This window comes from Panulirus ornatus, chromosome 30, assembly GCF_036320965.1.
Source record: "Panulirus ornatus isolate Po-2019 chromosome 30, ASM3632096v1, whole genome shotgun sequence".
NCBI lineage: Eukaryota > Metazoa > Arthropoda > Malacostraca > Decapoda > Palinuridae > Panulirus > Panulirus ornatus.
Window position 1 is genome coordinate 15,911,374 of NC_092253.1, and position 24,375 is coordinate 15,935,748.

Here is a 24,375-nt window from a genome sequence, read left to right on the forward strand (position 1 = left end):
CAATTGGGAGGTAAGTTTGAATGGAGAAAAACTGGAGGAAGTAAAGTGTTTTAGATATCTGGGAGTGGATCTGGCAGCGGATGGAACCATGGAAGCGGAAGTGGATCATAGGGTGGGGGAGGGGGCGAAAATCCTGGGAGCCTTGAAGAATGTGTGGAAGTCGAGAACATTATCTCGGAAAGCAAAAATGACTAAATTTGAAGGAATAGTGGTTCCAACAATGTTGTATGGTTGCGAGGCGTGGGCTATGGATAGAGTTGTGCGCAGGAGGATGGATGTGCTGGAAATGAGATGTTTGAGGAGAATGTGTGGTGTGAGGTGGTTTGATCGAGTAAGTAACGTAAGGGTAAGAGAGATATGTGGAAATAAAAAGAGCATGGTTGAGAGAGCAGAAGAGGGTGTTTTGAAATGGTTTGGGCACATGGAGAGAATGAGTGAGGAAAGATTGACCAAGAGGATATATGTGTCGGAGGTGGAGGGAACGAGAAGTGGGAGACCAAATTGGAGGTGGAAAGATGGAGTGAAAAAGATTTTGTGTGATTGGGGCCTGAACATGCAGGAGGGTGAAAGGAGGGCAAGGAATAGAGTGAATTGGATCGATGTGGTATACCGGGGTTGACGTGCTGTCAGTGGACTGAATCAGGGCATGTGAAGCGGTTGGGGTAAACCATGGAAAGCTGTGTAGGTATGTATATTTGCGTGTGTGAATGTATGTATATACATGTGTATGGGGGTGGGTTGGGCCATTTCTTTCATCTGTTTCCTTGCGCTACCTCGCAAACGTGGGAGACAGCGGCAAAAAAAAAAAAAATGATTCATGGTGAGCTTCCTGAGGATTGGCAGAATGCGTGCATAGTGCCATTGTACAAAGCAAAGGGGATAAGAGTGAGTGCTCAAATTACAGAGGTATAAGTTTGTTGAGTATTCCTGGTAAATTATATGGGAGGGTATTGATTGAGAGGGTGAAGGCATGTACAGAGCATCAGATTGGGGAAGAGCAGTGTGGTTTCAGAAGTGGTAGAGGATGTGTGGATCAGGTGTTTGCTTTGAAGAATGTATGTGAGACATACGTAGAAAAGCAAATGGATTTGTATGTAGCATTTATGGATCTGGAGAAGGCATATGATAGAGTTGATAGAGAAGCTCTGTGGAAGGTATTAAGAATATATGGTGTGGGAGGCAAGTTGTTAGAAGCAGTGAAAAGTTTTTATCGAGGATGTAAGGCATGTGTACATGTAGGAAGAGAGGAAAGTGATTGGTTCTCAATGAATGTAGGTTTGCGGCAGGGGTGTGTGATGTCTCCATTGTTGTTTAATTTGTTTATGGATGGGGTTGTTAGGGAGGTGAATGCAAGAGTTTTGGAAAGAGGGGCAAGTATGAAGTCTGTTGGGGATGAGAGAGCTTGGGAAGTGAGTCAGTTGTTGTTCGCTGATGATACAGCGCTGGTGGCTGATTCATGTGAGAAACTGCAGAAGCTGGTGACTGAGTTTGGTACAGTGTGTGAAAGAAGAAAGTTAAGCATAAATGTGAATAAGAGCATGGTTATTTGGTACAGTAGGGTTGAGGGTCAAGTCCATTGCGAGGTAAGTTTGAATGGAGAAAAACTGGAGGAAGTAAAGTGTTTTAGATATCTGGGAGTGGATCTGGCAGTGGATGGAACCATGGAAGCGGAAGTGAATCATAGGGTGGGGGAAGGGGGCGAAAATCCTGGGAGCCTTGAAGAATGTGTGGAAGTCGAGAACATTATCTCTAAAAGCAAAAATGGGTATGTTTGAAGGAATAGTGGTTCCAACAATGTTGTATGGTTGTGAGGCGTCGGCTATGGATAGAGTTGTGTGCAGGAGGGTGGATGTGCTGGAAATGAGATGATTGAGGACAATAAGTGGTGTGAGGTGGTTTGATCGAGTAAGTAATGTAAGGGTAAGAGAGATATGTGGAAATAAAAAGAGCGTGGTTGAGAGAGCAGAAGAGGGTGTTTTGAAGTGATTTGGGCACATGGAGAGAATGAGTGAGGAAAGATTGACCAAGAGGATATATGTGTCAGAGGTGGAGGGAACGAGGAGAAGTGGGAGACCAAACTGGAGGTGGAAAGATGGAGAGAAAAACATTTTGAGTGATAGGGGCCTGAACATTCAAGAGGGTGAAAGGCCAGCAAGGAATAGAGTGAATTGGATCGATGTGGTATACCAGGGTCGACGTGCTGTCAATGGATTGAATCAGGGCATGTGAAGTGTCTGGGGTAAACCATGGAAAGTTGTGTGGGGCCTGGATGTGGAAAGGGAGCTGTGGTTTCGGGCATTATTGCATGACAGCTAGAGACTGAGTGTGAATGAATGGGACCTTTGATGTCTTTTCCTAGCGCTACCTCGCACACATGCGGGGGAGGGGATGTTATTCCATGTGTGGCGAGGTGGCGATGGGAATGAATAAAGGCAGACAGTGTGAATTGTGTGCATGTGTATATATGTATGTGTCTGTGTGTGTATATATATGTGTACATTGAGATATATAGGTATGTATACTTGCGTGTGTGGACGTGTATGTATATGCATGTGTATGGGGGTGGGTTGGGCCATTTCTTTCATCTGTTTCCTTGCACTACCTCGCAAACGCGGGAGACAGCGTCAAAGCAAATAAAAAGAAAAGTTGAGTATTCCTGGTAAATTATATGGGAGGATATTGATTGAGAGGGTGAAGGCATGTACAGAGCATCAGATTGGGGAAGAGCAGTGTGGTTTCAGAAGTGGTAGAGGATGTGTGGATCAGGTTTTTGCTTTGAAGAATGTATGTGAGAAATACTTAGAAAAGCAAATGGATTTGTATGTAGCATTTATGGATCTGGAAAAGGCATATGATAGAGTTGATAGAGATGCTCTGTGGAAGGTATTAAGAATATATGGTGTGGGAGGCAAGTTGTTAGAAGCAGTGAAAAGTTTTTATCGAGGATGTAAGGCATGTGTACGTGTAGGAAGAGAGGAAAGTGATTGGTTCTCAGTGAATGTAGGTTTGCGGCAGGGGTGTGTGATGTCTCCATGGTTGTTTAATTTGTTTATGGATGGGGTTGTTAGGGAGGTGAATGCAAGAGTTTTGGAAAGAGGGGCAAGTATGAAGTCTGTTGGGGATGAGAGAGCTTGGGAAGTGAGTCAGTTGTTGTTCGCTGATGATACAGCGCTGGTGGCTGATTCATGTGAGAAACTGCAGAAGCTGGTGACTGAGTTTGGTAAAGTGTGTGAAAGAAGAAAGTTAAGAGTAAATGTGAATAAGAGCAAGGTTATTAGGTACAGTAGTGTTGAGGGTCAAGTCAATTGGGAGTTAAGTTTGAATGGAGAAAAACTGGAGGAAGTGAAGTGTTTTAGATATCTGGGAGTGGATCTGGCAGCGGATGGAACCATGAAAGCGGAAGTGGATCATAGGGTGGGAGAGGGGGCGAAAATCCTGGGAGCCTTGAAGAATGTATGGAAGTCGAGAACATTATCTCAGAAAGCAAAAATGGCTATGTTTGAAGGAATAATGGTTCCAACAATGTTGTATGGTTGCGAAGCGTGGGCTATGGATAGAGTTGTGCACAGGAGGTGGATGTGCTGGAAATGAGATGTTTGAGGACAATGTGTGGTGGGAGGTGGTTTGATCTAGTAAGTAACTTAAGGGTAAGAGAGATGTTTGGAAATAAATAGAGCATGGTTGAGAGAGCAGAAGAGGGTGTTTTGAAATGGTTTGGGCACATGGAGAGAATGAGTGAGGAAAGATTGACCAAGAGGATATATGTGTCGGAGGTGGAGGGAATGAGGAGAAGTTGGAGACCGAATTGGAGGTGGAAAGATGGAGTGAAAAAGATTTTGTGTGATCGGGGCCTGAACATGCAGGAGGATGAAAGGCGGGCAAGGAATAGAGTGAATTGGATCGATGTGGTATACCGGGGTTGACGTGCTGTCAGTGGATTGAATCAGGGCATGTGAAGCGTCTGGGGTAAACCATGGAAAGCTGTGTAGGTATGTATATTTGCGTGTGTGGACGTATGTATATACGTGTGTATGAGGGTGGGTTGGGCCATTTCTTTCGTCTGTTTTCCTTTTGCTACCTCGCAAACGCGGGAGACAGCGACAAAGCAAAAAAAAAAATACATATATATATATATATATATATATATATATATATATATATATATATATATATATATATATATATATATCTTTATATTTATCATATTATACTTTGTCGCTGCCTCGTGTGTTAGTGAGGTAGCACAAGGAAACAGATGAGAGAATGGCCCAACCCACCCACATACACATGTATATACGTATATGTCCACACACGCACATATACATACCTATACATCTCAAACTATACATATATATACACACACAGACATATACATATATACTCATGTACATAATTCATGCTTGCTACCTTTATTCATTCCTGTCACCACCCCTCCACGTATGAAATGACAACCTTTCTCCATGCATGTGCGCGAGGTAGCACTAGGAAAGGACAACAAAGGCCACATTCGTTCACACTTAGTCTCTAGCTGTCATGTAATAATGCACGAAAACCACAGCTCCCTTTCCACATCCAGGCCCCACAAAACTTTCCATGGTTTACCCCAGATGCTTCACATGCCCTTGTTCAATCCATTGACAGCACGTCGACCCTGGTTTACCACATCGTTACAATTCACTCTATTCCTTGCACTCCTTTCACCCTCCTGCATGTTCAGGTCCCGATCACTTTTTCACTCCATCTTTCCACCTCCCATTTGGTCTCCCACTTCTCGTTCCCTCCACCTCTGACACATATATACTATTTGTCAATCTTTCCTCACTCATTCTCTCCATGTGACCAAACCATTTCAAAACACCCTCTTCTGCTCTCCCAACCACACTCTTTTTATTACCACACATCTCTCTTACCCTTTCATTACTTACTCAATCAAACCACCTCACACCATATATTGTCCTCAAACATCTCATTTCCAACACATCCACCCTCCTCCGCACAATCCTCCGCACATCTCTACCTATAGCCCCTGCCTCGTAACCATATAACATTGCTGGAACCACTATTCCTTCAAACATACCCATTTATGCTTTCCAAGATAATGTTCTCGATTTCCACACATTTTTCAACTATTTCTAGTATTATACATAGTCACTGTCTCCCACTTTACCAAGGTAGTGCAAGGAAGCAGACAAAAGAATGGCCCAACCCAACTACATACACAAGTATATACATAAACGACCACACACGCACATATATATATATATATATATACCTAAACATTTAAACGTATACATACATATACATACACAGATGTATACATTATTATTATTATTATTATTATTTTGCTTTGTCGCTGTCTCCCGCATTTGCGACGTAGCGCAAGGAAACAGACGAAAGAAATGGCCCAACCCACCCCCATACACATGTATATACATACACGTCCACACACGCAAATATACATACCCATACATCTCAATGTACACATATATATACACACACAGACACATACATATATACACATGCACACAGTGCACACTGTCTGCCTTTATTCATTCCCATCGCCACCTTGCCACACATGGAATAACATCCCAGTCCCCCCTCATGTGTGCGAGGTAGTGCTAGGAAAAGACAACAAAGGCCCCATTCGTTCACACTCAGTCTCTAGCTGTCATGCAATAATGCCCGAAACCACATCCAGGCCCCAGAGAACTTTCCATGGTTTACCCTAGACGCTTCACATGCCCTGATTCAATCCATTGACAGCACGTCGATCCTGGTATACCACATCGATCCAATTCACTCTATTCCTTGCCCGCCTTTCACCCTCCTGAATGTTCAGGCCCCGATTACTCAAAATCTTTTTCACTCCATCTTTCCACCTCCAATTTGGTCTCCCACTTCTCGTTCCCTCCACCTCCGACACATATATCCTCTTGGTCAATCTTTCCTCACTCATTCTCTCCATGTGCCCAAATCACTTCAAAACACCCTCTTCTGCTCTCTCAACCACACTTTTTTTATTTCCACATATCTCTCTTACCCTTACATTACTTACTTGATCAAACCACCTCACACCACATATTGTCCTCAATCATCTCATTTCCAGCATATCCACCCTCCTGCACACAACTCTATCCATAGCCCGCGCCTCACAACCATACAACAATGTTGGAACCACTATTCCTTCAAACATAGCCATTTTTGCTTTCTGAGATAATGTTCTCGACTTCCACACATTCTTCAAGGCTCCCAGGATTTTCGCCCCCTCCCCCACCCTGTGATTCACTTCTGCTTCCATGGTTCCATCCGCTGCCAGATCCACTCCCAGATATATAAAACACTTTACTTCCTCCAGTTTTTCTCCATTCAAACTTACCTCCCAATTGACTTGACCCTCAACCCTACTGTACCTAATAACCTTGCTCTTATTCACATTTACTCTTAACTTTCTTCTTTCACACACTTTACCAAAATCAGTCACCAGCTTCTGCAGTTTCTCACATAAATCAGCCACAGCACTGTATCATCAGCAAACAACAACTGACTCACTTCCCAAGCTCTCTCATCCCCAACAGACTTCATACTTGCCCCTCTTTCCAAAACTCTTGCATTTACCTCCCTAACAACCCCATCCATAAACAAATTAAACAACCATGGAGACATCACACACCCCTGCCGCAAACCTACATTCACTGAGAACCAATCACTTTCCTCTCTTCCTACACATACACATGCCTTACATCCTCGATAAAAACTTTTCACTGCTTCTAACAACTTGCCTCCCACACCATATATTCTTAGTACCTTCCACAGAGCATCTCTATCAACTTTATCATATGCCTTCTCCAGATCCATAAATGCTACATACACATGCATATATACACATATACATATTCATACTTGCTGCCTTCATCCATTCCTGTCACCACCCCGCCACAAATGAAATGGCACCCCCTTCCCCGAGCATGCATAAGGTTGTGCTAGGAAAAGACAACAAAGCCCACATTCGTTCACATTCAGTCTCTAGCTGCATGTGTAATGCACCAAAACCACAGCTTCCTTTCCACATCCATGCCCCATAAAACTTTCCATGCTTTACCCCAGATGCTTCACATGCTCTGGTTCAATCCCTTGACGTCATGTCTACCCTGGTATACCACATTGTTCCAATTAACTCTATTTCTTGCACGCCTTTCACCCTCCTGTATGTTCAGGCCCTGATCGCTCAAAATCTTTTTCACTCCTTCCTTCCACCTCCAATTTGGTCTCCCACTTCTCCTTGTTCCCTCCACCTCTGACACATCTATCCTCTTTGTCAGTCTTCTCTCACTCATTCTCTTCACGTGACCAAACCATTTCCATACACCCTCTTCTGCTCTCTCAACCACATTCATTTTATTACCACACACCTCTCTTACCCTTTCATTACTTACTCGATCATACCACCTCACACCACATATGTCCTCAAACATCTCATTTGCAACACATCCACCCTTCTCCGCAGAAACCTATCTATAGCCCATGCCTCACAACCATGTAACATTGTTGGAACCACTAATGCTTCAAACATACCCATTTTTGCTTACGGAGATGACCTTTTGCCTTTCACACATTCTTCAATGCTCTCAGAACCTTCGCCCCCTCCTGAACCCTTTGACTCACTTCTTCTTCCATGGTTCCATCTGCTGCTAAATCCACTCCCAGACATCTAAAACACTTCACTTCCTCCAGTCTTTCTCCATTTAAACTTACCTCCCAATTCAGTTGTCCCTCAACCCTACTGAACCTAATAACCTTGCTCTTATTTACATTTACTCTCCACTTTCTTCTTTCACACACTTTACCAAACTCAGCCACCAACTTCTGCAATTTCTCACTTGAATCGGCCACTAGAGCAGTATCATCAGCGAATAACAACTGACTCACTTCCCAAGCCTTCTCATCCACAACAGACTGCATACTTGTCCTTTTCTCTAAAATTCTTGCATTCACTTCCCAAACAACCCTATCCATAAACAGATTAAACAACCATGGAAACATCACACACACCTCTGCCACAAACTGACATTCACCAAGAACCTATCACTTTCCTCTCTTCCAACTCGTACACCTCCCACCTTTATCATTCCATGTGCTTCTCTTGCACATGCCATCACTGCTTCCCTAAATATCTCTCATTCCTCATCCACTCCCCTCACTTCATTTGCTCTCATCTTGTGCCACTCTGTACTCACTCTATCTAGGTACACATAAAACTCCTTTTCAAGCACACTGACTCTCACCAGTCAATTTTCCCTGACATTGTCTCGTCTTTTCTAAAACCTCTACAAATCTTCACCCTTTACCTCCACAAGATAATTAGACATCCCACCAGATGCCTCTCTCAGCACAGTTAAATCCAAAGGTCTCTGTTTTACATGCCTATCCATTGATACATAATCTAATAATGCCCATTGACCATATCTCCTACTCACATCGGTATTCCCAATCACCAGTCTTTTTTCTACACACAACACCACAAGCTCTTCACCATTTCCATTCATAACACTGAATACCCCATGTACACCAATTATACCCTCAACTGCCACATTTCTTACCTTTGCATTGAAATCACTTATCACTTATATCCGCTTTCATACATCAAAGCCACTGATACACTCACTCATCTGCTCCCAAAACACTTGCTTCTCATTATCTTTCTTCTCATGACCAGGTGCATAAACAGCAATAATCACCCATATCTCACCATGCACTTTCATTTTACCATGCACTTTCATTTTATCCACATCTGTCTAGGATCTACTTTCTTACATTCTATCACAGGCTCCCACAACTCTGATTTAGGAGTAGTGTTATTCCTGCCTTATCTCTTGTCATCTCACCAACTCCTTATTATATTCCGTAAGCATTTCTAAACAATTTTTCCCCTTTACCCTTAAGCTTTGTTTCACTCAGAGTTAGAACATCCAGGTTTCTTTCCTAAAGCATACTACCTATCTCTGCTCTCTTCTCATCTTGGTTACATCCACACACATTCAGACATCAAAATCTGAACCTTCAAGGAGGATGAGCACTCCCTGCTTGACTCCCTTTTTTCCCTCTTTTAAAGTGCCAAGCCCCCTGCTTCTGCCCCCTTTAGTTGCCTTGTGCAACACACGGGGAATGTGGAGGTAGAATTCTTTCTAGCCTACCTTGCCTGTGTTGAAGTATTATGCATGGAAAGGAAATATTTGAACTATTCAAAACATGTATTTTACCAAAACTGAAATATGCTTCTCAAGTCAGTTGACCACACCTAAAGCTAAGGATTTTGATAAGAGAGTCCAGAGGTGGGCAATGAAGTTGAATTATGAAGGTGAAGTACAGTTTGAGGGCGTGTTCTAAGAGAATGCCTGCTGTAGAGAGAAGAAAAAATGGGGGTGAGTTTATTACAACCATCAAGTCTTCAAATCGGTTAGATGACATATACAGGGAATAGTTCTTGAGATGTAGTGGCAGAGTATCAGCTTGGCAAGAAATGTGTTAGAGAGGATGTGAAAGGTAAAGGAAAGATTATTTTGAACTGATGAATGTGGGAGAAAGTGAGCAGCAGTTATTATGGAAGGAAAATGATTCAGGTGCAGAGGTTTTTATCAAGAAGGGAGGAAAAAGGATGGTAATGAGGTTGAAGTTAGGATAGACACCTGAGTGGATGGAATTATAGCTGAAATATAGAGGAATGGAGGTCTTCATCCTTATTTCAACATTTGATATGTGATTTAGTTTAGAAGCAGAGGGTTGTGCCTGATGACTTGTTGAAAGCTATTATTTTTTCTGTTTTCAAAGAAAAAGGTGCCAAATATGTATGTAGCAATTAAAGGAGTATAATTCTGCCAAGTATACCAGGAAAAGTGTATGCATTATTGTTGATTGATAGAGTGATGAAGGTGACTGAGTGAAGAATAACTGAAGAGCAAGGTGGTTTTAGGAAAGGTAGGGGATGTTTGGATCAGATTTTTGTGGTGAGAATGGTTGTGGAAAAGTATTTAGCAAAAGATTAGATGCTGTATGCAGCATTTATTGATCTGAAGAAAGTGTGTGACAGAGTTGAGTGGAATATTTTATGATGTGAAAGCCTTCTATAGAGTAGCAAATGAATGTATAAGAGTGGATGGAGAGTTGAGGAGGAGTTTTGATATACATGTGGGCATAATGTCGGGCTATGTGATATTACCATGGCTTCTTGACATATGTATGAATGGAGGGAAAAGAGAGATGAAAGTAAAACTTGGAAAAGGATGTGCAGAGATGGAAGGGAGTGGTGAGGTATGATGGCCAGTGACAAACGTGTTTGTGGGTGATAACATGGTGTTTGCTTAGTGTGAAGAGGAGTTGCAGAAGGTTGTGTGTTTTATGACGTGTATAAGCTTAGGTAAGTAAAGATAAATGCAAGTAAAAGTAAAGTAATGGTGTTTAAGAGGAAACAAAGTGTAAGTAAAGATTTTGCAAAGCTCTCTAGAGTGAGAGAAGAAAGTGTACTAAACTGTGTTATAGATATGGGGAAAAGACAAAAAGATGGCACGATTTAAGTATTTGGGAGCTATCTTGTGTTAGTTTGGTGATATGGAGGGAGAGAACTGTACAGGGCAGAAGAGTTATTGGGTCCCTGAACAGAATAAAGAAGGATAATGTTGTGAGTATGGAAGTGAAGAAGGGATTAGGGGATAGCTTGATCTCCCAACCTTGGTCTATGCAGCTCAAACACTGACATGGAATGAGTCACAGACGTCAAGAATCAAGACTTTGGAAATTAGCTATTTAAGAGGAAAGTGTGATATAACTAGAAGGAATGAAGAAAGAAATGAGGTGAATGAGAGGTTTGATATGGCAGGTAATGCAAACGAAATGAATTGTGGAGCAATAGAGTGGATGAAACGTAATACTATGAGAGATTTGATATGGCAGGGAATGCAAAAGGAATGAATTGTGGAGCGATAGAGTAGATGAAACGTAATACTTTGAGGTGGTTTGGGCATGTGGAAAGAATGCAGGGTGGGGAGTTTACAAAGAGAGTGTATGATAGTACGATTAAATGGGTTGGCGTAAGAGGAAGATCACCTGAGACATGAGGAAATGGAATGGAAGAGCACTGGAGGAAGAGAAATGGTGGAAGAATGTGTTGAATTTTGTATGCAAGGGATTCATGTAAGGACAGGAATGATTGGTGACTTTCCATAGCCAATCCCTTCATGGGTGTTTCCAGAGGGAATGGGCATCAGAGATACAGATAAGTAGAGTTGTCAATGGTTGGAATAAACTAAGTGATGGAGTGGTAACTGCCAGCATTACAGATATGTTTAAAATTTACATAACAGATGGGGTCCTGTAAGTGCAGAACCTCCTCCCCTCACTATACAAATAGGATATGACAGGTACATAATTAAATTGTCCTTACTGACCCTTGATCCCAACTTCACTCCATGAATTCCACCTCCATGGTACAGCAGTTAGTGTCACTAACCATGACACATTCAGAGGTCACTCATGCTCTAGCCCATAGGTTTGAATCATGTTTGCTGCAGTCAGTCCAGAGTCAGCCCAGTTGTTTATTCTCTCCAGAGGGTTGGTTGGTGGAATGAGTACCTGGCTTAGGCAAAGGTAAATCTCTACATATCGTTAATGAAATGGCCTTGATCTGGGTATTGCCCATGCCATCTCAGCTAGCATTAGCAGAAAACAATCTGTCCAAACTTTACTGACCTCATAAATAAATACCTTTCAGAATTCACTGCATTGTAGCACATGGCAAGCAATCACTTTCTATAAAAGAATACTTCCTCTGACTTTAGAAAATGTGTTTAAATTTTCAGATGGTCAAGATTCTGAGGATGACTATGACTCTGATTCTGAGGTACCTGAGGAAGAAATTGATGCTCTCCTGGAAGAAGGACTGCCTGAGGAAATGAAAGGTCCAAGAAAGAGGAGAAAGGACACTGTTGCTGGAGAGGTGGACGAAGCTCCATATGATGAGAGACAGAAAGTTGTCCTTGTCGGTAAGTAACTCCGATGGTCATCGAAGACATCTGACTTTCAAACCCAGATGTTTCCTCACATTATAAGAAATTTAAGTAACCTAATTGTAATCAAGTACACTATGTTAGGGAAAACTAGAGGTGATGAAGCAATTGGGATGGGTTTGAGCCAAGAAAGTAGAGATAGAGAAGTAGAGTCAAGGGCAGATGATAGCTAAGAAATGGGAAGGTCAGAGAATGGTTGAATAAGCAAAAGAAGAAGAGAAAGGCACAAGTTTATAGCCAGGGAATACAGAAAGCTGGGAGTGAGAGGGAAAGGGCAGAGCTTGGGATTAGGGGAAAAGAAAGGGAAAGTCAGAAGAGAGTAAGAAGTGTACAGTCAAACTATAAATTACTTTTACATTTGGATGTGATGGATTTCAGGCTGAACACTACCCCTTCCTGTTGACTCTTTAGATTTGTTAAGTGTGACTGTAACATCAGTAGTGGCTTCACACTTTTCCATATAAGGGAAGGAGAGCTACTGATGTGAAGCCAGATCCCAAAGCTTTGATCATAATTTTTCACTGCTTTATCACATCATTTTACACTGAAGGAATAAAAGTAATTTATAGTCTGACTGTACCTACCTACCAGTACCTATAAAGAGATTTCTATCACCACACACATTGCGTAGATATCTATCTTGGGTTCATCAGGAATTGGTTTTAGTTGATTGTCATTTGTTTAGTTTCCTTTCATTGCACTTTGTAGAACATTAATGACTTTATCAGTCTTTGGTTAGGCTCTTTTGAATTATTGCTTTTACCCTGGCAAGGTGGTGGGATTGGATGGTATTGCAGTGGAATTTATTCAAAAAGGGGGTGACTGTGTTGTTGACTGGTTGGTAAGGATATTCAATATATGTATGGTTCATGCTGAAGTGTCTGAGGATTGGCAGAATGCATGCATAGTTCCATTGCACAAAGGCGAAAGGGATAAAGATGAGTGTTCAAATTACAGAGGTATAAGTTTGTTGAGTATTCTTAGGAAATTATATGGGAGGGTATTGATTGAGAGGGTAAAGGCATGTACAGATCATCAGATTGGGGAAGAGCAGTGTGGTTTCAGAAGTGGTAGAGGGTGTGTGGATCAGGTGTTTGCTTAGAAGAATGTATGTGAGAAATACTTAGAAAAACAGATGGATTTGTATGGAGCATTTATGGATCTGGAGAAGGCATGTGATAGGGTTGATAGAAATGCTTTGTGGAAGGTATTAAGAATATATGGTGTGGGAGGTAAGTTGCTAGAAGCAGTGAAATGTTTCTGTCAAGGATGTAAGGCATGTGTACAAGTGGTTCCCTGTGAATGTCGGTGTGCGGCAGGGGTGTGTGATATCTCCATGGTTGTTTAATTTGTTTATGGATGGGGTAGTTAGGGAGGTGAATGCAAGAGTTTGGAGAGAGGGGCAAGTATGCAGTCTGTTGTGGAGGAGAGGGCTTGGGAAGTGAGTCAGCTGTTATTCACTGATGATACAGCACTGGTGGCTGATTTGTGTGAGAAAGTGCAGAAGCTGGTGACTGAGTTTGGTAAAGTGTGTGAAAGAAGAAAGCTGATAGTAAGTGTGAATAAGAGCAAGGTTATTAGGTACAGTAGGGTTGAGGGACAATTTAATTGGGAGGTAAGTTTGAATGGAGAAAAACTGGAGGAAGTGAAGTGCTTTAGATGTATGGGAGTGGAGTTAGCAGCGGATGGAACCATGGAAGTGGAAGTGTCACAGGGTGAGGGAGGGGGTGAAGGTTTTGGGAGCATTGAAGAATGTGTGGAAGGCCAAAATGTTATCTTGGAGAGCAAAGATGGGTATGTTTGAAGGAATAATGGTTCCAACAATGTTATATGGATGCGAGGCATGGGCTATAGTTAGGGTTGTGCAAAAGAGGGTGGATGTATTGAAAATGAAATGTTTGAGGACAATATGTGGTGTGAGGTGGTTTGATCGTGTAAGTAATGAAAGGGTAAGAGAGATGTGTGGTAATAAAAAGAGTGTGGTTGAGAGAGCAGAAGAGGGTGTATTGAAATGGTTTGGTCAAGTGGAAAGAATGAGTAAGGAAAGAATGACAAAAAGGTTATATGTGTCAGAGGTGGATGGAACGAGAAGTGGGAGACCAGATTAGAGATGGAAGGATGGAATAAAAAAGATTTTGAGTGATCGGGGCCTGAACATGCAGGAGGATGAAAGGCGTGCAAGGAATAGAGTGAATTGGAATGATGTGGTATACCTGTGGTCGATGTGCTGTCAATGGATTGAACCAGGGCATGTGAAGTGTCTGGGGTAAACCATGGAAAGTTGTGTGGGGCCTGGATGTGGAAAGGGAGCTGTGGTTTCAGTGCATTACACATAACAGCTAGAGACTGAGTGTGAATGAATGCGGCCTTTGTTGTCTTTTCCTGGCCCTAACTTGCATGCACGTGGGGGAAAGGGGTGCTGTTTCATGTGTGGTGGGGTGGGAACGGAAATGGATGAAGGCAGCAAGTATGAATGTGTACATGTGTATATATATGCATATTTCTGTCTATGCATAGGCATGTAAACATTGAAATGTATAGGGAGGTATATGTGCAAGTGTGGGCATTTATGTATATGCATTTGTATGTGGGTTGATTGAGCCATTCTTTTGTCTGTTTCCTTGTGCTACCTCACTAACACAGGAGACATCGACTGAGTATAGTAGATTTGATTACTTTCCTATCCTCGTTACCCATCATCCTTCACCAGTTCACCTACAAACATTATGCATCCCCAATTCCTATCCATGACCCTGCTTCTTCCATGTCGTGATGATTTTAGCGATTGTATATTTTCTTTGGCTCCCTTAGTTTCTTTCCATGCTTACATCATGATCATCTTTCTCTTCTTTATAGGCTATATAGTTCATGTCCTTTCAACCATTCATGGCGGTCTATGTGGTGTAAAAGACTGGTGTAACGGGGCTATTAAAAAGTGTATAGCTGACCCTTTCCTGACACTTGTGTAAGAAGCAAACATAAGGAAACAAGTGTTTTGTACTTGTTAGGTTGTTAAACTGTGGATCTTGTTTGTCAGTGTAGTGCTTGAAGGGTGTGGGGGTCTGTGAATATAGGATGATGAAGTATGAGATTTTTATATTTGCATGGAGTTTGTGATTGATTATGTAATTAGTAGTTGGTATACGGCCAGTGACCAGGAAGGTATGTTATTTATTGCACCTTTCTTCACATTCTATTTCTTCAAATTTTTATGGTTCCTACTAGCTTTACAGACTCTTGGGGACTGCTTTGTCTCTCACCATGGGTCTCACTTTTTAATGCATCAGAAAATTTTTCACAGTTTGATACTAAATTGAATACAATATGATTGTTTCCAAGCATTTAAAGATTTGAATGGCATAAGACCCATAACTCTAGTTGGGATTTTGCTTGAAATCTTGCCATTTATGGAGGGATTTAACCTGTAACTTAATCTACTTGATAACTTTCAGAAAGTTCTAGCTTCACTTATGAAATTTTATTTCTTTATCAGAATCTTTATCAGAATCTAAAGAACTGAAAGGCATTGAATCTATAACCCAACATATGAATAGTGGTGTGGAAGGTAAGCTGCTAGAAGCAGAAAAGTTTTTTCAATGGTGTAAGGTGTGTTAGTGAGTAGGAATGGAGGAGAGTGATTGGTTCACAGTGAGGATTAGCCTGTGGCTAGGGTGTGTGATGTCCCCATGGTTGTTTAATTTGTTTATGGATGGGGTGGTTAGGGAGATAAATACAAGACTTTTGGAGAGAGGGGCAAGTGTGCAGTCTGTTAGGAATGAGAGGGCCTAGGAAGTGAGTCAGTTGTTGTTCACTGATGATTCAGCATTGGTGGCTGATTAGAGTGAAAAATGGCAGAAGTTGGTGACTGAGATTGGAAGAGTGTGTGAAGGGAGAAATTGAAAGTAAATGTGATTAAAAGCAAGGTTATTAGGTTCAGCAGGCATGAGGAACAAGTTAGTTGGGGTGTAAGTTTGATTGGAAAAAAATTGGAGGAAGTGAAATGTTTTAGATATCTGGAAGTGGACTTAGCAGCAAATGGAACCATAAAAGCAGAAGTGAGTCAAAGGGTGAAGTGGGTGCAAAGGTTCTGGGAATGATGAAGAATGTGTGGAAAGAGAGAACGTTATCTCGGGGAGCAAAAATGGGTATGTTTGAAGGAACAGTAGTTCCACCAAAATAATATGGTTGCGAAGCATGGGCTATAGATAGGGTTGTGCAGATGAGGGTGGATTGGTTCGAATTGAAATATCTGAGAACAATATATGGTGTGAAGTGGTTTGATTGAGTAAATAATGAAAGGGTAAGAGAGACGTGTGGTATTAAAAAGAGTGTGAATGAGAGAGCAGAGGAGGATGTGTTGAAATAGTTTGGACATAGGGAATGAATGAGTGAGGAAAGGTTGACAAAGACGATATATGTGTCAGAAGTAGAGGGAAGGAGAAGCAGGAGACCAAATTGGAGGCGGAAAGATAGAGTAAAAAAGATTTTGAGCTATTGGGGTCTGAAGAAGCTGGAGGGTGAAAGGCATGCAAGAATAGAGTGAATTGAAATGATGTGGTATGCTGGGATTGACATTCTGTCAATGGACTGAACCAGGGCATATGAAACATCTGGGATAAATCTTGGAAAGATCTATGGGGCCTGGTTGTGGATAGGGAACTGTGTTTTCGGTGCATTACATATGACAGCTAGATAATGGATGTGAGTGAATATGGCCTTTCTTTGTATGTTTCTTGATGCTACCTTGCTGTCACAGAGGGTAGCGATGCTGTACATATGTACATGTGCATATTCATACTTGCTTGCCTTCACCCAATCCCGGTGCCACACCGCCTCACAAGAAACATTATCACTACTCCCTATGTCAGCAAGGTAGTGCCAGGAAAACAGACAAAAAAGGCCACATTTGTTCATACCCAGTCTCTGGCTGTCGTGTAATGCACTGAAACCACAGCTCCCTATCCACTCAGTCTCTGGCTGTCATGTGTATTGCACTGAAACCACAGCTCCATATCCATATCCAGGCCCCACAGACCTTTCCATGGTTTACCCCAGATGCTTTGGATGCTCTAATTCAGTCCATTGACAGCATGTTGACCACTGTATACTGTATCATCCCAATTCAATCTATTTTTTGCACGCCTCTCACCCTTCAGTATGTTCAGGCCCTGATCTCTCAAAATCTTTTACACTCCATCCTTCTACCTCCAATTAGGTCTCCTGCCTGTCCTAGTTCCCTCCACCTCTGACACACACATCCTCATTGTCAACCTTTCCTCACCCATTCTCCCCATATGTCCAAACCTTTTCAACAAACCCTTTTCTGCTCTTTCAACCACGCACTTTTTATTACCACTCATCTCTCTTACCTTTTCATCACTTACTTGATCAAACCACCTCACACCACATATTGTCCTCAAACATTTCATTTCCAATAAATCCACCCTCCTCCATACAACCTTATCTATAGCCCATGCCTCGCAACCACATATATTGTTAGAACTACTATTCCTTCAATCATACCCATTTTTGCTCTACGAGTTAATGTTTTCTCTTTGAACACATTCTTCATTGCCCCCAAAACCTTCACTCCCTCCCCCACCCTGTAACTCACTCCCACTTCCATGGTTCCATTCACTGCTAAGTCCACTCCCAGATATCTAAAACACTTCACTTCCTCCAATTTTTCTCCTTTCAAACTTATATCCCAACTAACTTTTCCCTTAACCCTGCTGAACCTAATAACCTTGCTCTTATTCACATTTACTCTCAAAACTTTCTCTTTTCACACACTTTTCCAAACTCACTTACCAACTTCTGCAGTTTCTCCTTTGAATCATCTACCAGTGCAGTATCATTGGCAAACAACAACTGACACTTCCCAGGCCCTCTCATCCCCAGTGGGCTGCATACTCGTCCCTCTCTCCAAAACTCTCGCATTTACCTCCCTAACTGCCCCATCCATAAACAAATTAAACAACCATGGGGACATCACACCCCTGCTGCTGACCAACCTTTACTAGGATCCAATCACTCTCCTCTCTTCGTACTCATACGAATGCCTTACACCCTTGATAAAAACTTCTCACTGTTTCTAGCACCTTACCTCCCACACCATATACTCTTAATGCCTTCAACAAAGCATCTCTATAAACCCAATCATATGCCTTCTCCAGATTCATATATGCTTCATATTAAGTATTTCTGACACACATTCTTCAAAGCAAACACCTGATCCATGCATCCTATACCACTTCTGAAACCACACTGCTCCTCCCCAATCTCATGCTCTGTACATTCCTTCATCTCTTATTCAATACCCTCTCAAACATTTTTCCAGGAATACTCTACAGTCTTATGCCTGTGTAGTTTGAACACTCATCTTTATCCCCTATGTCTCTGTACAGTGGCATTGTACATGCATTCTGCCAATCCTCAGGCACTTCACCATGAGCCAGTCAGCTACACAGTCACCTCCTTTCTTAATAAATTCAACTGCAATACCATCCAAAACTGCTGCCTTGCGAGATATCATCTTCTGCAAGGATGGATCTTTCTTCATCAGTTTCCTGGCACTACCTCGCTTACACACGATATAGCTATCAAGTATAATGAATATACAATAGTAAGGAGTAAATAACTAAGCTGTGTAAGACCCACAAGTCTATTTTGATTCTTATGTCACAAGAAGGTTTATATCATAGCTTTATATGGAATGAATTCTTTTCTAAATGGCCCAACTGGGTTCTGTTTATAAAAGGGGAATATAGCTGACCACTGCAGCTACCAGAAGTTTTCTCGGAAAGCAATTATCTTTAGACTATTGAGTGTTCAATAGGAACCAGCTTGACCAATGTACTATGTTAGGTATTACATAAAGTGCTGATGAGGAAAAATGTGCATGAAATTTGTGTGGACAACCTGAGGAAGTTATTGAAAGGTGGAAAAAGGGTGTCCACAAAGATCACTGGTCAGCATTTTTGAGTGATTTTTTACAGTTAGTTTACTGCAAACAGTAACAATGTCTGTAATTAGTCACCTTAATGAATTTGATCTAGACACTGAATCCTGGACTGGGTACAAGGAGTGTCTCCAACATTATTTCTTGGCAAATGATATAAACGATGCAGACAAGAAGAAAAATGTGTTGATAGCAATGGTAGAACTGAAAACATACAAGTTACTGTGAAATTTATACAAGCGTAAATGTCCTCGAGAATTGACTTGTGAAAAATTCTGTGAAATGTTATCTTAACGTCATGAGCCAAAGCTGTCATACACAGTAGCAAGATTAGAATTCCGTGAAAGAATCAGATGACCAGGAGAGAGTGTTGTTCAGTACATGACTGCCATGAAAGAACTAACAGAGCACTCAATTTCAGGTCTTTGATGAAAGACCTGCAAGATCAAATGTTGCACCACCACTTGATTGTAGGTACCAACAATGAACAGATTGAAGCAAAGTTACTGGCATTGGAGCCCAAGACTGGTGAGTTTCTGTCGCGCAAGAAAATCTGTGATCTGGCGGTGGCAGTAGAAGCAACACAGTAGGATGTATCACACATGAAACAGCCAAATATCCCTGCATTCACTGACACAAGGCATATCCTTTTGGAGATGTGCTGAAGCCAGAGACAAGAAGTGCTACAACTGTCAACAAGTAGGTCAATTCTCCCCTAAATGTCAGTAGTTTCAGCAACAGGACTGGACCAAGAGAAGAAAGGATGGATAGGCATTTCCTAATAGCAACTTAAAGTCTTTTCCAAACAATACACCCAAGAAAGTGCCTTTAACAAGAGGAAGGAAAATTGCACCAAGAGGGGGATGAGGACCACCATAATGGAGATGAGGACTGCCAAGTGGGGGTAAAATGTTTCAAGGGGAAAATGTAAAACTAGAAAGAAGGTCTAGAAAATAATAATGGTGTTGAGAAAGGTAAAGAGGACTCTTTTGAATTCAGTTCAGTACTATATCATAGTAGTGGAAACAAGAGTGGCGTACAACTGAGAAGGGAAAAGGGAGATTTGAAGATAAACACTGTTGCAAGTTTTGCCGTAGTGGATGAACATGTTTATGATAGTCTGTGTGAAAATGGACCCAGATTACAAGAGAAAGTAATGGAAGATGATGTGATTTTGAAGTAATGATTGGAAGAATTCAGTGCTTCATGTATAGGAACTATTGGATAGCAATGAAAAGTTTGAGAAGAATTTAGAAATAAAGTTTGCTGGTTTATTTGAGGAAGGTTTGGACATGTATAATGGAAGTAAGGCCAAAATTTATGTAGATGCTAGCATAAAGCCAAAATTTGTGGAAGCCCATCCACTGCCTTTTTCTTTGAGAAACACCACAGACATAGAATTGGACAGGCTAGTGGCAAATGGAACACTCACACCAGTGGAAAGCTCAGAATGGGCCACTCTAATAGTGTGTGTGTCTAAGCCATCCTCAAGTGCTAGAATTTGTGGAGGTTTTAAAGTGATGGTACATCCTGTGGCTGAGGACACTTTTCCAGTTCCAAAAAGAAATGACTTGACCAGTTTCATAGGAGATAAGGACACTTTTCCAGTTCCAAAAATAAATGACTTGACCAGTTTCATAGGATATAAGTCATTCTCAGAATTGGATCTGAGTATTGCTTATCAACAGATGTTATTAGATGACATGTCAAATAAGTATTGTGTGATAAACATACACACATACACCGGGGTTGCTTAGGTATAACAGATTCCCTTTTAGGATCAGGAGTACACCAGGGATTTTTCAAAGAGAATGTGATTTATTAAGAAAAATTTCACACACACTGTTGTATGTATGATCCTGGTAGGCCTCTTGTTTTGTCATGTGATGCATCACCATATGGTGTAGGGCAGTGCTAGTGCCCCAAAATGAAGAATGGATCAGAAAAACCTATAGCTTTTTCTTCATGTAGACTGTATGATGCTGAGAAAAATTATGCACTAATTGACAGGGAGAATTAGGCAATAGTGTTTGAGATGTGCCATTTTTATGATTATGTGTATGGAAGATCATTCACATTAGTCATGGACCACAAGCCCATAATTTCACTTCTACATGAACACAAGCATTGCCCAATATTGCTAGTGCAAGAATACAACTTTGGGCCATCTCACTTGCTGCTTATGATCATTGTTTGAAATTTAGAAATGGTCATGACAGTGCAAATGCTGACCTATTGAGTGGGTTGCCATAGACAGAGAAACCAGGATCAGTGCCAATCTCCACAGATACCATATTGTTGTTAGAGCACATTGAAGATTCATCAGTTGGAGCTAAACAGGAGCTAAACACATCAGGAGATGGACAGCACATGACCCAGTATTTGCAAAAGTTTTGTTTTTATCATTATTGGTTGGTCAAAAGCTGTTCAGGTTCTGGAGTTTATCATTTAATGTGCATTGAGATGAAGTAAGTACAGATAAAGCTTGCATAATATAGAGGAACAGGGTAATGGTTCCTCCAGCAGGACAGCAAAATGTATTAAGAGAACTGCACAAGGTTCATTCAGGTATCTCCACAATGAAGAGGATTGCTAGATCATATGTTTGGTGGCCTGATTTAGTTAGGGATACTGAACAAATGGTAAAAACTTGTGAGATTTGTTCAAGTGAATAGAGATAAGCTGTGTTGCACCCCTCCATAAGTGGCTATACTCCAATAAGCCATGGGGGAGAGTACAAGGAGATTTTGCAGGACCATTTATGGGTCTTTTATATTTGGTTCTCATTGATTCTTATTTAAAACGGTTAGAGGTAAGAATTATAAATAATTCATCAGCACTTGCAGCCATTGCTGAATTAAGTGCTATTTTTATCATCTATTGGCTGCCCTCAATGTTAGTTAGTGATAATGGAAGCCAGTTTACTAGTTATCAATTTATGCAGTAAAATGGGATGACCATGTTTCTAGTGCTCCTTTTCACCCAAGTTTTAATGGATTGGCTGCCATAGCTGTTCAAACATTCAAAAATGGGCTAAAGAAAATGTAAAAATTAATCAAAACAAGGTTGTTTAGGTTTTTATTCAGATATGGATGTTCTCTACAGTCTGTAACTGGTAGTATCCCAGCAGAATTGCTTACGGGTCAAAATCTATGAGGACCCCTTGATCAACTATGATCAAACTTGAGAAAAAGGATTAGTAGGAAACAAGGCTTTTTGGAATAAGAGGGCCTGGGAAGTGAGTCAGTTGTTCTTCACTGATGATACTGCTCTTGTGGCAGAGGTGGTAAATGTGAATAAGAGCAACGTTATTAGGTTTAATAGGGTTGTGGGACAAGTTAATTGGGATGTAAGTTGGAATGGAGAAAACTTGGAGGAAGTGAAGTGTTTTAGATATGTGGGAGTGGACATAGCAGCGAATGGAACCATGGAAGCAGAAGTGATTCACAGGGTGGGGGAAGGGGCGAAGGTTCTGGGAGCATTGAAGAATGTGTGGAAGGAGAGTACGTTATCTCAGAGAGCAAAGATAGGTATATTTGAAGGAATAGTAGTTCCAGCAATATTATATGGTTGCAAGACATGGGCTAAAGATAGGGTTGTCTGAAGGAGGGTGGACATGTTGGAAATGAAATGTTTGGGGACAATGTGTGGTGTGAGGTGGTTTGATCGAGTAAGTAACAAAAGAGTAAGAGAGATGTATGGAAATAAAAAGACTGTGGTTGAAAGAGCAGAATAGGGTGTGTTGAAATGCTTTGGACTTAGGGAAAGAATAAGTGAAGAAAGATTGACATAGAGGATATATGGGTCAGAGGTGAAGTGAACAAGGAGACCTAATTGGAGATGGATGGATGGAGTGAAAAGGATTTTGAGTGATTGGGGCCTGAACATACAGGAGGGTGAAAAGCATGCAAGGAATAGAGTGAATTGGAACAATGTCGTATATAAGGGTCGACGTGCTGTCAATGGATTGAACCAGGGCATGTGAAACGTCTGGGGTAAACCATGGAAAGGTCTGTTGGTCCTGGATGTAGATAGGGAGTTGTGGTTTTGGTGCATTACACATGACAGCTAGAGGCTGAGTGTGAATGAATGTGGTCTTTTTTGTCTGTTTTCCTGGCTCTACCTCACTGAAGCAGGGGGTAGCAATGCTGTTTCCTGTGGGGTGGGGTAGTGCCAGAATGGATGAAGACAAGCAAGTATGAGTATGTACATGTGTATGTATGTATATGTTTGTGTATGTATATGTATGAATATGTGTATATGTTGATATATATGTATATGTGCATGTGTGGGCATTTATGTGTATGTTTGTGTATATGAGTAGATGGGCCATTTCTTCATTTGTTTCCTGGTGCTACCTTGCTTACATGGGAAACAGTGATCAAGTAAAAAAAAAAACATGATAAGGGTAGATATTTGAGGGAATCTAGAGTAAATGATGAAGTGTTTGTGGAGAATTATTGTGGTAGGTGAGCTTGTTGGGTACCCGGAGTGATAGTGGAAATAACTGGACCCCTGTCATGTAAGACAGAGCTGTGTGACAGAGAATTGTCAGGCAACATGTTGATCAAATAAGATATAAAAGTGTAAAGTTGTCAGAGCAGGGAGCTCTAAAGGAAGTAATCATACAGGACTGGGTTGACGATGGTATGAGTGACACACAGCAGGATACAAGATGAGTTTTAGGCATGTTGTGAGCCAGGAATCTGATATAACACTTGAAGACCAAAGAGAGGGTAACATCAGCTTTCCAAGCCAAGTAAAGGCTGACATATACTGGGAGAGACCTAGTACAAGTTCATCCTGTATGGTTCCTTTGGGAAGCCCATTGAAAATCAAAACAAGGCCTAGAAGAGTCATAGATAGATAAGTGAGATTGATTCATCCTTGTATGGAGTACTACTCGCATTTGGGGTGGTTTTAGCTCTGTATCCTTACTTGACAGAGTTGAGTCAGAAGTGGTCGAACTTATAAACTGTCCCAGGCTAACTTCCAAACTTGACCCTCTTGCCCTATGCCACAATGTTGGCTCACTTTCCCTCTTCTGTAGGTATTAATTTGGTTTTTGATCTTGAGAGCTTGCTGCTTGTGTGCCCACACCACCAGCTAGGCCATGCAATACTTGGCAAGCTGCTGCATCACATGATTATTGTGTGGCCATCAACAATTCAAGGGTGGGTTGTTTTGAAACATGCTTCTTTCCCTACACGTTGAAGCTTTTTTCAACTCTCTACCTTCTCATGTCTTTCCCAATAACTGTGCCCTGGCATATTTTGAGACCGGGCATTCACTTTCTCAAAAATTTATAAGTACTTACCCTTGTCTTTTCTTTTTCTGTTTAATAATTCTCTCTGTATT

The 24,375-nt window shown here is 41.4% G+C and overlaps 1 protein-coding gene across 2 annotated transcripts in view; it reads left to right on the plus strand.

Moving 5' to 3' along the window:
- The first annotated feature begins 11,852 nt into the window (after window positions 1-11,852).
- The window catches only part of pasha (partner of drosha), a 458,101-nt gene continuing 445,578 nt past the window's right edge, over window positions 11,853-24,375 (plus strand). For both annotated transcript variants that reach the window (XM_071679815.1, XM_071679814.1), the window contains exon 1: window positions 11,853-12,032. In XM_071679815.1, the coding sequence (XP_071535916.1) occupies window positions 11,942-12,032 (91 nt within the window). In that variant the 5' untranslated portion in view covers window positions 11,853-11,941. The remainder of the gene's footprint in view (window positions 12,033-24,375) is intronic.